The sequence below is a fragment of the Takifugu flavidus genome, unplaced genomic scaffold, assembly GCF_003711565.1.
Source record: "Takifugu flavidus isolate HTHZ2018 unplaced genomic scaffold, ASM371156v2 ctg218, whole genome shotgun sequence".
NCBI lineage: Eukaryota > Metazoa > Chordata > Actinopteri > Tetraodontiformes > Tetraodontidae > Takifugu > Takifugu flavidus.
In genome coordinates this window covers 54,019-67,500 of record NW_026621888.1, presented here as the reverse complement: position 1 = coordinate 67,500, position 13,482 = coordinate 54,019, and the positions used below count along the sequence as shown (strand labels likewise).

Below are 13,482 nucleotides of genomic sequence, written 5' to 3'. Positions count from 1 at the left end.
GGATCTTGAATTCCCCGCCTCATCTGGCCCCGCCTCCCTCCCCCCCGGCCCCGCCCCGCCCCCGCCCCGCCTCCTCTTCTTCTGTGGTCTGTGTCTGTTGGTCTCTCAGTCAGTCCTGCTGTCTCCCCCTGTAGGACAACACTCGTCGATGCACTTTGATGCTTCCCACCACCAGGTCAGCGACTTCCCTCCAGCTCTTCCTGCGCGCTCCCTAAGAAAGGTACCCCCCTCCCCCCCTGCTCCCCTGCTCCTCCCCCCTCCTCAACCCTCCCTCCTCCCCCTCCCCAACCCCCCTCCTCCTCCTCCCCCCCTCCCCTGCTCCCCCCCTCCTCCTCTCCCCCCTCCCCCTCCCCCTCCCCCTCCCCATCCCCCTCCCAACTCTCTCTCCCTCCCCACTCTCCCCCCTCCTCCTCCCCCTCCCCTCCTCCTCTTCCTCTCTCCTCCTCCTCCCCACCTCCCCTCTTCTTCAGCTAACTATCAGGCTAATCAGCTCTTTCAGCTAACAAGCTAACAAGCTAACTAGTCAGGACCCCAGTTTTCTGACGGTGGTTGCTGGTTGAAGCGCAGTGTACAGGGGCTGTTACTGGACCCTCCAGTACCACCAGTACCACCAGTACCACCAGTGCAGTACCACCATGACACAGACGGGGGGGTCGTCCACACCTTTGTGCTACCACAACACAACAGATTGTGTGACTCTGATGTTCACTCCAGTGATCTGGACCTTGAGAGTGGCGTTCTGACGGTGGTCCTTCCTGTCCCCCCCAGTCTCTGCACCCTATTCCTGCCTCGCCCACCAGTCCACCGTCCACCCTGGATGGCAGTAGCTGCACCCTGTCGGGCAGCGCCAGCTCGGGCGTCTCCTCCCTCAGTGACAGCACCTTTGGTGGCCCCGTCTCTTCCTCTGTTCCTCCAGCCACCCTCACCCTGGAGTCCGTCCCCAGCAGCCAGGCCTGGACCACTGACCCAGAAGACCTGGACCCTCCCTACCAGCCCGTCAGGTACAGTATATCTGAGCCGGACGTCCTGGATGGAGCCAAACAGCCGCCTTGTCGCAGCCACTCTGCCCCCGGAGGAGCGAACCCAGCCCAGGGCGTCGGACACCTCCAGCCCCAGGTTCTGGGTCTGGCTCTGACCGGAGCTCCACAGCCACCACCCCAGGTGGACGGACTGCTGTATCTCCAGCCCCACTGCCACCTTTACCAGCACTTCTACCCCCACTACCTCCCCCACCAGCCGCCGCTCTATCACCTCCACGAGCCCCCCCCCGCCCTGCCACCCAAACCCATGTGCATTCCAGAAGAAGCACCCGTGGAAAGCCAGCGTGCTCCTCCTGCGCCCACTCCGAGGAACGTGGCCCACAAGGTCCCCCAGCCAGTCATCGCCGCCACCAAGGGTGAGCAGGCAAAGGTGGCGTGGGAGCACGGGATCAGTGAGGAGTGAGACCTCCTGGCCATGCAAACATCTTTTCCTGAGGGATCGAGACGTCGGATCCCCTGGAGGTCGAGACGGAGGTCGAGACGGAGGTCGAGACGGAGGTGGAGACGGAGGTCGAGAGGAGGTCGAGACGGAGGTCATGGGCCATGAAAGTGCACGTGTCTTCCATCAGTCGTGTTCACGTGCGTGATGGTTCCTCCCTCTCATCCAGTGTTTTCCAGCAAAACCAGGAAGGGTTGTAGATAAATGTAAAATAGCTTTACATAAAAATTCACCTTTCCTTCAGTGCACCTTTGATCAGAGGTGATATTATGCAAGATGAAACCGTAGATCCTCGTTGACGTGACGACGCCTCACATCAGGAGTTCCTGGAAGACGTCGGATATTAACGATACAGTTACAATTTTCAGGTTTTCCTAGAGAGTGTTTGGAATTTTAGCCTAAAAACTCTTTTCTAAGCATGTTGAGGGGAAAATTTAACATCAACGACCGATGTAAAGATTCTCCGTTGATTTTGAAAAACTTAATTAACGTGCAGTTTTTTGTATGAAGTTAAACTAGAACAGCTGCGCTAACGTATTTAGCGTCAGTCTTTTTTCTCGTTATTTTATCCATTAGACTTCGTGTTCCTTTCATCTCAATGTCACGTGTGACTATTGTTCCTCTGATGTTCCACGTGGTGAATGACTTTGGGCTGCACACGGTAATGCTAATGCTAATGCTAATGCTAAAGCAAACAACCGGGAGGAAGATGAGTTGTAACATGAGCTACTAATAAAGATGTAATGATGCTCCGGAAACGTCTGTACCTGCATTAATGGTTTTAAACACCAGCTTCTCTTTGGTTTTATCACTTTTAGCCTTTTAAATGAGCTAAATCCACTTTTCTCACGTATCACAAAACCTTTTGGCTTCAGTATAAAACTGTAAAGTGAACAAATTGGATTAATGCAGTTGCTGAATTGACCTGATGTTTGATTTGGAACATTAGAGTTTTCCAGAGCAAAGGTTCCTGAAGTTTGGAGACTTCTCCCGTTAGCATGCTGGTATGCTAAAGCCACTGGATTTCCTGTTTTAAATTAAAATGTTTCCGCGCGTTGATGCCGATCAGTCACACAAACTTTAGCAACTTCTGCTGAGCGACGCTCGTTTCCATCTGACCACGTTCTTTATCACTTCCTGTCTTTTGTTGTCGATGCTTTTTTCTGGTTGGAGATGCTAATGTGCTAATGTAATGGCTGGTGCTAGCATGGCTGTGAGCGTGTACGTTTATGGAGATGTAAATAGTTTTCCCTCCTCACTAAAAGTGATGTGCTGTGATTTTAATGACATTAAACCTTTGATTTACCAACTATTCTGTTGTTATTTTGCATCTTGGAAATCCAAGATGGCGCCCAGAGCGGTCGCCTTGGCGTCTTGCTGCGTTCTTGTTTGTCTATTTTTTTTTGTTAATTGTGTGTCTGCCTGCTCTTACAACCGTGAAGAGCTACTAAACATCAGGACTCTCACCCCCACGGACTTACTTCCAGTTTTTCTGGCTCCTGCAGCCGACCTGGTTCACTTTTTGGCCCAAAAGGTGAGACGGCGGAGGAGAGGAAGACGGGCCGGTGCCCTGGCGAGACTACGCAGGAGAGGCTCGCGCACGGCTCTGCCTGGGATCTTTCTGTCCAACGCCAACTCACTTGGTAACAAAATGGACGAGCTGAAGATGCTGATGCGGATTAAAGATTTCTCCCTCGTGTTTCTCTGCTTCACTGAAACCTGGTTCAGGAAAGAGACACCGGACAGCTGCTCCTCCTCGGGGGGTTCCAGCTGCTCCTCCTCGGGGGATTCCAGCTGCTCCTCCTCGGGGGATTCCAGCTGCTCCTCCTCGGGGGATTCAGCTGCTCCTCCTCGGGGGATTCCAGCTGCTCCTCCTCGGGGGTTCCAGCTGCTCCTCCTCGGGGGATTCCAGCTGCTCCTCCTCGGGGGGTTCCAGCTGCTCCTCCTCGAGGATTCCAGCTGCTCCTCCTCGGGGATTCCAGCTGCTCCTCCTCGAGGGATTCCAGCTGCTCCTCCTCGGGGATTCCAGCCGTTCCTCCTCCTCGGGGGATTCCAGCCGTTCCTCCTCGGGGGATTCCAGCCGTTCTCCTCCTCGGCTGGTTCCAGCTGCTCCTCCTCCTCGGGGATTCCAGCTGCTCCTCCTCGGGGGTTCCAGCTGCTCCTCCTCGGGGATTCCAGCCGCTCCTCCTCGGGGGATTCCAGCTGTTCCTGGCGCTCTCTGGGGAGAGAGCAGGCGGTGGAGTCTGCTTCTACATCAGCAGCGACTGGTGCACTGATGTGACTGTGATCTCCCAGCACTGTTCTCCTGCTGTGGAACACCTCTTCATCAACTGCAGACCCTTCTATTCTCCGCGTGAGTTCGCTTCATTCATTCTGGCCTCTGTTTACATCTCGCCAGATGCGGACGTGCGCGAGGCTCAGCGCACGCTCGCGGACTGTATTCAACAAGTGGAGCGGACCCATCCCGACGCTCTGGTTATCGTGCTTGGCGACTTTAATCAGAGCAACCTGAGTTACGAGCTCCCCAGGTACAAACAGTTCATCAAATGCCCCACCAGGGCAACAGGCTGGATCACTGCTACACCACAGTGAAGGACGCGTATCGGGCCGTCCCCCGTGCTGCGCTAGGACTGTCTGATCACGTGATGGTCCACCTGATCCCCACAGACAGACAGAAACTGAAACTAACAAAGCCATCCGTGAGCCCCACGAAGAGATGGACCAGTGAGGCTGTGGAGGAGCTGCGCACGTGCCTGGATACAACTGACTGGGACATGTTTAAAGGGGCCACACATGATCTGGATGAGTACACGGACACTGGGACCTCATATATCCACTTTTGTGAGGAGCGCATTCTACCAACGCGCACTAGGGTGAGTTACTCCAATGACAAGCCCTGGTTCACTCCGAGACTCAGACAGATCAGGAAAGAAAAGGAAGCAGCGCTGAAAAGTGGAGACAGAGACAGAGGCCAAATACCGGTTTAGCAAGGAACTGAGGAGAGCTAAATCTGTGTGTTCGGAGAAACTTCAGCAGCAGTTTACTGCTAACGACTCTGCTTCTGTGTGGAGGCCTGAGGCCGATCACCGACTACAGGCCTCAGGCTCCAGAGGGTCAGGACGAGGAGCCGGCAGAGCCTGTCCCTCCACTATGCCCAACACCTCCCCCCCCCCAGTGTAGCTGCCCCCATGGACCTCACTCCATCAAAGGCAGTCCCCTCCTCCTCCCCTCCCCCCCTCCTCCCCCCCCCCTCCACTCACCACCAGTCCCCCCCCCCACTCACCCCACCAGTCCCCCCCCTCCCCCCTTCCACTCACCATCAGTCCCCCCCCACCATCACTTACCACCAGTCCCCCCCCCCCCCCCCCCCTCCATTCACCATCAGTCCCCCCCCATCACTTACCACCAGTTCCCCCCCCCCCCCCCCCTCCACTTACACCAGTCCCCCCCCCCCCTCCTCGCCCCTGGCCCGGACGGCATGTCTCCCTCCACCCTGAGGCACTGGCAGAGGAGCTGCCTCCTGTCTTCACAGACATCTTCAACTCCTCCCTGGAGTCGTGCCAGGTGCCAGCCTGTCTCAAAACCTCAACCATCGTCCCTGTCCCCAAGAAGCCACGGATCACTGGGCTTAACGACTACAGACCTGTGGCACTCACCTCTGTAGTCATGAAGTCCTTAGAGCGCCTGATCCTGCCACACCTCAAGTCCATCACCACCCCCCTCCTGGATCCACTGCAGTTCGCCTACAGAGCCAACAGATCTGTGGAGAACGCGGTCCACCTGGCCCTTCACTCCATCCTGCAGCATCTGGACTCCCCGGGAACCTACGCGAGGATCCTGTTCGTGGACTTCAGCTCTGCGTTCAACACCATCCGCCCCGCTCTGCTACAGGACCAGCTGTCCCAGCTTAGTGTGCCTGACTCCCTCTGCAGGTGGATCACTCACTTCCTGACGGATCGGAGGCAGCATGTGCGGCTGGGGAAGAGTCTCGGACTCCGTCACCATCAGCACCGGATCACCCCAGGGCTGTGTACTTTCCCCCCTGCTCTTCTCCCTGTACACAAACTGCTGCACCTCAAGCCACCAGTCTGTCAAGCTGATCAAGTTTGTGGATGACACCACCCTCATCGGGCTCGTCTCCAACGGCAACGAGACTGCCTCCAGGAGGGAGGTGGCTCGACTGGTGTCCTGGTGCGGACACAACAACCTGCAGCTGAACGCTCAGAAGACAGTGGAGATGATTGTGGACTTCAGGAAAGTCACAGCCCCTTTGCCCCCCCTTGCCCTCATGGACTCCCCCATCACCATCACGGACTCCTTCCGCTTCCTGGGCACCACCATCACCCGGGACCTTAAGTGGGAGCCAACCATCAGCTCCCTCACCAAGAAGGCCCAGCAAAGGATGTTCTTCCTACGGAAGCTGAGGAAGCTCAAACTGCCTCCCAGGATGTTGGCGCAGTTTTATACGGCCATCATGGAGTCCATCCTCCCCTCCTCCATCCTCCCCTCCTCCCCTCCTCCCCTCCTCCCCTCCTCCATCCTCACCTCCTCCATCCTCCCCTCCTCCATCCTCCATCCTCACCTCCTCCATCCTCCCCTCCTCCCCTCCTCCATCCTCACCTCCTCCATCCTCCCCTCCTCCATCACCGTGTGGTGTGCTGGTGCCACCGCCAGGGACAGACTGAGGCTGCAGCGCGTCGTGCGCGCTGCCGAGAAGGTGATCGGCTGCAGGCTTCCATCCATCCAGGACCTGTATATCTCCAGAACCCGGAGGTGTGCAGGTCGGATCACGGCCGACCCTTCCCACCCTGGTCACGGACTGTTTTCCCCCTCCCCTCAGGCAGGAGACTACGGTCCATTCGGACCAGAACCTCCCGCTACACTAACAGCTTCTTCCCCTCTGCCATCAGGCTGCTGAACACCAAGTGACTTAGCACTTAAGCACCATGTACAGCAGCCAGTCGGACTCACGAACAATACACTACTCCTCATGGACCTGCACTATTTCTTACCACTCACTATTTATGTATACACTGTATATAAGTCTTATTTTATTTTATTTATCTTATTCTAGTGTGGTGTTGATGTCTAGTGTTATGTTGAATGTCGCAGCGGCACACCAGGACAAATTCCTAGTTTGTGTAATACTGTGTATTACATGAACAATGGCAATAAACCTTCTTCTGATTCTTCTGATTCTGATTCTTCAGTATTTGGTGAAAGTTCCACTTCCTGTAGGTCACAGGGAGGCTGAGCCCCAGCAGCCCCCCCCCCCAGGAGGACCCTGGAGAGAGGGAACTGTTCCTCCGTCACCCAGGGCGACCACTGCGGTCCCACGGGGCCGTGAACCTGTGACCTTTGTGCCCTCCTCTGACTTTGGGCAGGTTTGAGGTCGGTCAGGTGTTTCACACACCTGTGTGAGGACGCTCTGTGGATCCAGGCGGTCCTGGTCCTGGTCCAGGTCAGGGTCAGCAGCGTAACCACGGCAACCTCAGATGTTCACACACAATAATCTAAATAAAACATGATGAAAACCCAGAAGTAAAAGATCAGATTTATTCATTATTATTTACAAATTCAGCTCCCGGCATATAAAAAATATTTACAGTTAAAATGAGCCAGCTAGAAAAATAGATTTGGTAGTTTAAAAATGGCTTTTAGTGAAGCTGCCACTTCATTTTGGATCCTGAATCACGTTTGTTTGATGTCCTCAAACCAGTAAATGTGCACGTTGTTCGTGCACGAGGTTGAAGCTACAGAGACGTGAGGAGCAGCAACCAACTGGGAGGGAGGGACGGCAGGAAGTCAGGAGAGAAACTCTTCATCAATATACAGAATATACAGCAGACCAGGACGGTCAAACAGGTCTGGGACCTCAGTGGACCTCAGAAGACTCCACAGGCCTCAGAGGGTCTCAGGACGTCTCCAGGGAGGCTCTTGAGATGCAGTATAAATAAAGTTCAGAAGTAGAACATGGTGGGAGCTGCTCAGGTTGGTCCAACAGTTCACATCACATCTCACCACGGAACACTGGGTTTCAAAGCCGCCCTTGGATGAGAACCTGCAGATCAAAAACCCAACAAAACGTTTGAGGACTTTGGGCCCAACAGATCCGGAGACATGAGACGTGAGCTGGTGACTGGTGATGGTCAACCAGTCCAGACGGAGCAAAGAACGCTGAAGGAACCTCTGAGAACGTCAGAACGTACCTCTAGAACGTCTCCGCTGGATGCCTTTTCTCCTCAGGAGCAAAACCATCACAACAATAAAAACAATCAAAGGAAATGAAATGATGAAAGCAAGCAGCAATCCGACGTGTCCGGCGTCCATGGTGGACGGGTCACTTCCTGAAACACAAAGCAGGCAGACGGGTCAGGAGGCTGGACCAGGTGGACCAGAAGCAACTGTTGAGGAGGTGGAGATGAAAACGGACTGCAGGTGAGGACGAAGGTGGACGCAGACGTCCGGTGGTGGATTTGCTCCTGCGTGACCACACAGGTGAAGTTGTCTGTTTTGGTCACATGGATGGAGGCTTCGATGTGGTAACGCCCGTCTTTCACCAACGACTGGTTCTTCTCGGGAAGGATTCTGGTTCCAGCACCGTCCAAGAACTCCACCTTGGGTTCTGGAAAAGCACCGTCCACCTCGCAGAACAGCCACAGCGAGTCCGGCGTGGCTGGAGCCGTGTAGAGGCGGGGCTTTGGAGATGCACCTGTAGCAACACAGTGAGTGGCAGGATTAGCAAAGGAGGCGTGGCCTCAGGGCGGGCTGAGGGTGGGCGAGGAGCCGCCGGAGGAACATGGTCACGCCGATGATTTTGAACACGCGTGGAAGGACTCAAACGTCTCTGGGACACTTTTAAGGCTACTTGTCTCAAAGCGTGAGGACGCCTACAGACATCCCGTCTCATCGGAATGATGATGTCACAGATTTCTACTGAGTCGTGTTCAAAATCATCATCGTCAAAAGTTTTGTGTCCAGGACGTCCTCCTGTCCAGGACGTCCTCCTGTCCAGCCCACATCTGCACCATGCTGGACCTGTTTGAACACCACCTGTTTCCAGTACAGAGAAGGCTTCCACAGGCAGAAACATACCGACCCTACCGACGACCCTACCGACGACCCCGCCAACGACCCCGCTGACGACCCTACCGACGACCCCACCAACGACCCCGCCGACGACCCTACCGACGACCCCACCAACGACCCCGCCGACGACCCTACCGACGACCCCACCAACGACCCCGCCGACGACCCTACCGACGACCCCACCAACGACCCCGCCGACGACCCTACCGACGACCCCACCAACGACCCCGCCAACGACCCCGCTGACGACCCTACCGACGACCCCACCAACGACCCCGCCGACGACCCTACCGACGACCCCACCAACGACCCCGCCGACGACCCTATCGACGACCCCGCCGACGAACTGAAGAAGCCTTCAGGATAGAAGGAGAAACGTCTTTAAAAGAGAAGCAAAAGAGTCCGGTTGACAGAAAACTACCTTGGATAACGAGGACCTGGATGATTGAGAGTCTACAGACCTTCTGGAGCGAAACGCCACCAATGTTCTCCGCTGGCACAAACAAGGACGTTCCAGCAGGAGAACGTGACCAGAAAAGAGTCAAGAAGAGTTGAACGACACTCACCGACTTGCACCTCAATCTTTGTGGATCGTTTTGGATCAGCTCGTGGAAAATAGCAGGTGTACGTTCCACTGTCTTTGACCTTGGCCGAGCGGATCTGTATAGAAGCATTCCCATCCTTCAGGGCTTCCGGAAAATGGGAAACTCGTCCCTGAAACCGGGGGTCTTGACCAGAACGACCATTGTTGTAGTGAACGCCTGCATCGTACATGAACACCTCCACGTCTCCATCTTGCTTCCAGTCAAACAGGTTAAAGGTCAGGTCTTTGTTGGGCCAGAAACATTCCAGAATAAAGTTCTGGCCTTCTTCCACAAAGATGACCGTGGCTGGAAAACAGAAACACACAGAACCTCAAATATGGTCCAGGTTTGGTTCACGCCTTCCATCCCTACTGACCTGCAGCATGGGATCAATGTTCATTGTTATGCTGATGACACTCAGCTCTATTTATCCATGAAACCCGAGCAGACAGAAGTTAGTGAAGCTCCAGACCTGTCTTAAAGACATAAAGTCCTGGATGTCTTCAAATTTCCTCCTCCTTAACCCAGGAAAAACTGAGGTCATGGTGTTTGGTCCTGAACCTCTCAGGGATAGATTAGATCACATGATCACTCTAGATGGTATCTCATTAACATCTAGTCTCTCTGTGAGGAATCTTGGAGTAACTTTTGACCAAAATCTCTCCTTCAACTCACACATTAAATTAGTCTCTAGTGCCTTTTTTCACCTGAGGAACATCTCAAAGATCAGGAAGCTGCTGACCCACCATGATGCTGAAAAGTTAGTCCATGCATTTGTTACTTCCAGGCTGGACTACTGTGATTCTTATTATCAGGGTGTCCAAACAACTCTTTAAGAAGCCTCCAGTTGATCCAAAATGCTGCAGCCAGAGTTCTGACAGGTATTGACCACAGAGGTCACATGACTCCTGTAAAGGCATCGCTTCATTGGCTGCCCGTTAAATTTAGAATAATTTTTAAAACCCTTCTCCTGACCTACAAGGTCCTCAGAGGCCTAGCTCCATCCTACCTGGAGGAGCTAGTGCCACCTTACCAGCCCAATAGACCGCTCCGCTCTCAGGATACTGGTCTACTGGTGGTTCCCAGAGTCTCTAGGAGTAGAATGGGGGGCCGAGCATTTAGCTACCAGGCCCCCCTGCTATGGAACCAGCTCCGTGTCCAGGCCCCCCTGCTATGGAACCAGCTCCCTGTCCAGGCCCCCCTGCTATGGAACCAGCTCCGTGTCCAGGCCCCCCTGCTATGGAACCAGCTCCCTGTCCAGGCCCCCCTGCTGTGGAACCAGCTCCCTGTCCAGGCCCCCCTGCTATGGAACCAGCTCCCTGTCCAGGCCCCCCTGCTGTGGAACCAGCTCCCTGTCCAGGCCCCCCTGCTATGGAACCAGCTCCCTGTCCAGCCCCCCTGCTATGGAACCAGCTCCCTGTCCAGGCCCGCTGCTGTGGAACCAGCTCCCTGTCCAGGCCCCCCTGCTATGGAACCAGCTCCCTGTCCAGGCCCCCCTGCTAGGGAACCAGCTCCCTGTCCAGGCCCCCCTGCTATGGAACCAGCTCCCTGTCCAGGCCCCCCTGCTGTGGAACCAGCTCCCTGTCCAGGTACGGGAGGCTGACTCCATCGCTACTTTAAGATCAGACTTAAAACCTTCCTCTTTGATGAAGCTTATTGTTACTAATTCTGTAGTTCCAGTTACTATCATAGACAGACAGATTATCATACTTAGGGGTCGTCTAATCATTAGGTTATATAATAATTATATAGCTTATTTTCACGTTCTCTATCAACGGAAATCAACTGAGATCAACTCGTGATCCTCCAATAACAACCTGTCAGTAATCACTGATGCTAACTGATGTTAGTAAAAGACGATCACAGTGACTGAAGTTATTCCTGAATTAATAGTTGTTTCGGTCCCAGCTTATGTAATGAGCTAATATTTTGGTTCCGGTCTTACCTTCGCTAACCACGCCAGTGATCAGCAGGAGCCAGTAAAGTGTTGCTGTTTTCATCGTTTAACGATGTCCACGACTTATAGTGTCGATTAAAAACGTTTGGAACGCTCACAAACAATAGAAACTTTAAAGTTCTGCGAAAAGTAACCACAGCAAAAGGAGAGCGAGTGTTTGGTTTCTTTTTCGTTTCCAACTCACACCCTCGTTTCCTGTTCACTACTCACTACATGGGGGACATGGATGAGTGGACTACGTAGTGCACTCAATTCTCAGTTAGTTTTCGGACACTACGGCGCACGTAAAATGACGTAATGTTGTCGCATAATAACGAACCGGTCGCCGGGAAAAGTGGCCATGTCCATTTAATTATTTTAACCCATCCGAAACACCCAAACACATTCAGCGGTCGTTTCTTTGAAAATGCAATATTTTACCCTATTATTATCTTTATATAATAATAATAGATTAAAATATTGTCAATAATAATAATAATAACATAACACTTCCTTATTATCTAAAATAATTAGTGTCCAGTGACATTTTCGCGCCATGACATGATGGTACATTCTCAAATATATATATAAGTAATACAGGAATTTTACATCACAAAATGGCTCCAGAACTAGTTTTCATTATCTTTAGTATTCTTTTGCTGCGATCCCGCCGTCTGGTGAGGAACAGACGACCCCGAAGAACAATTTTGGCTCTAAGATCCAAATGTCAAACTGAAAGTGAGGGAGGGGGGGTAAACATTTGATGGTCGATTGATTTCCACATTTATGTGTTATTTTAAGATGATCATATTGTATCAAACAGCACAGTGAAAATTGCCTTTAAAACAACAACTTTGTTTTACCTACAGAACGAGCACTCATTACATTATTGTGTGGGGAACAGGCATGTTCCATTGCTGGCGATGTACATTGATGGCCAAACTGACCTCCGCCCAGACTTCCGTCTCTCTCGGTCAACGGTGGCCAAACTCATCGATGTCCTGCGCTCGCCGTTTGACCATGGCTGGGGTCTGGAAGTGGAGGTTTTAGTCTACCTTTTCTGGCTGGCAAGCGCAACCTCCTACCACGTGATGTCAAGGGGATTTTCAATTCCACGTTCCACAGTCTTTGACATTGTTCACAGGATGTCAGACAAAGTTCTGTCCCTGAAGAATCGGACCATCAAATTTCCAGGTCTGGTAGATATTCCGAATATTGCTGCTGGATTTGAGCGCCTGTCTGGATCACCGGCTCTTCAAGATGTGGTGGGCAGCATTGACGGGTGCCACATTAGAATCAAGTCCCCAGGTGCACATGCTCACTGTTATTTCAACAGGAAGCTTTTCTACTCCATCCAGCTGCAAGCAGTGTGTGACCACCAGGGCCTTTTTATAGACATTTTTACTGGCTACCCAGGCTCAGTCCATGACGCACAAGTCCTGAGAAACAGCCCTCTGCATGTTCAGGGACTGTACCCACCTGAGGGGTATTGTATAGTTGGGGATGGTGGCTATCCCTGTATGTCCAGACCTATAGCCCTGGTTACACCGTACAGGGAGCCAGTGACGAATATGATGGTGGCCAGGTTCAACAGACATCATGCAAAAGCCCGTTCTGTGATAGAAGGGCTTTTGGCATTATGAAGACCAGATGGCGGGCGATATTTTTTAAAGCTCTGGAGGTGAAGCCTGCATTTGCCACCAAGGTCTTTGCATGCTGCACCATTCTGCACAATGTGTGCTTGCGGAATGGTGACAGCATGGAACCCTCAGAAGAGGCACTTGGGTCAGATGACACTGGTCAAATGCAGCCAGACCTACAATGTGGAGAGCAAATTCGGAACAGACTCGCTGCTGCCCTGTCAGCACCAACCCACCTCCCACCAGCTCTCCAAGAGCATGATTACATTTAGGACTGGTCTTCATAATCCAGCGTTTTGGAGCATGATGTCTGTTGAACCTAGCTGGTTCCTCTTAATTTGAAAGACTTTTGTGTTCCATTTTTGTAAATATTTATTAAAAAATCCCAATAGGATAAATGCAATTTCTTTATGTGTGTGTGTGTGTTTATGTAAATAGTTTTCTTTACAAAATCAAAAACTGTATCAATTAAATTTAAACTTTGAATAAAGCATTTGTTATCAACCATATGATGCCAAGAAAGCAATCTTTGATGGAAGTTAACTTGATTTAAACAATTGAATATATTCTTTTTTACATTTTATCTACCAGTTTCTGTAACAGATTTAAAAGTGTCTCCTCCCTGGCTTCCTCTCGTGTCGCCCTTTCCTCGGCCCTCTCCAGCAGCTCCAGGACCCTATCGCACCGCTGGCGCTTGCGTGGTGCTGGCCCTGGTTCCTCCTCTGTCCCTGACCTCCATCAGGTCTATCTGGGA

The 13,482-nt window shown here is 52.6% G+C and overlaps 1 protein-coding gene and 1 pseudogene across 2 annotated transcripts; one reads left to right on the top strand and one right to left on the bottom strand.

Moving 5' to 3' along the window:
* Positions 1 to 2,791, top strand: part of LOC130519821 (dedicator of cytokinesis protein 3-like) — a 10,830-nt pseudogene extending 8,039 nt beyond the window's left edge.
* A 4,223-nt stretch (positions 2,792 to 7,014) lies between these two features.
* Positions 7,015 to 11,357, bottom strand: LOC130519820 (CD276 antigen-like). Of its 2 annotated transcripts, XR_008948480.1 has the most exons (6): positions 11,098 to 11,357; positions 9,135 to 9,458; positions 7,913 to 8,191; positions 7,689 to 7,826; positions 7,379 to 7,540; positions 7,015 to 7,346 (listed from the first exon to the last, which is right to left on the bottom strand). XR_008948480.1 is itself a non-coding variant. In XM_057023410.1 (5 exons), exons 1-5 carry the CDS (start codon positions 11,150 to 11,152, stop codon positions 7,497 to 7,499), a joined length of 840 nt encoding a protein of 279 aa, XP_056879390.1. In that variant the 5' UTR covers positions 11,153 to 11,357; the 3' UTR covers positions 7,015 to 7,496. The 2 variants fall into 2 exon arrangements, 1 of the variants encoding a protein (XP_056879390.1); XM_057023410.1 differs by having other exon boundaries at positions 7,015 to 7,540.
* Between the last annotated feature and the right edge of the window lie 2,125 nt (positions 11,358 to 13,482).

What these genes read in the sequence shown, in the direction of transcription:
- LOC130519820 (XM_057023410.1), bottom strand. Translation starts at nt 11,152, where the DNA reads ATGAAAACAGCAACACTTTACTGGCTCCTGCTGATCACTGGCGTGGTT. An exon ending in CACCTTCGTCCTCACCTGCA is followed by an intron (nt 7,827 to 7,912) that starts GTCCGTTTTCAT and finishes TTTGTGTTTCAG; the next exon opens with GAAGTGACCCGTCCACCATG. An exon ending in CCAGCGGAGACGTTCTAGAG is followed by an intron (nt 7,541 to 7,688) that starts GTACGTTCTGAC and finishes TTTGATCTGCAG; the next exon opens with GTTCTCATCCAAGGGCGGCT.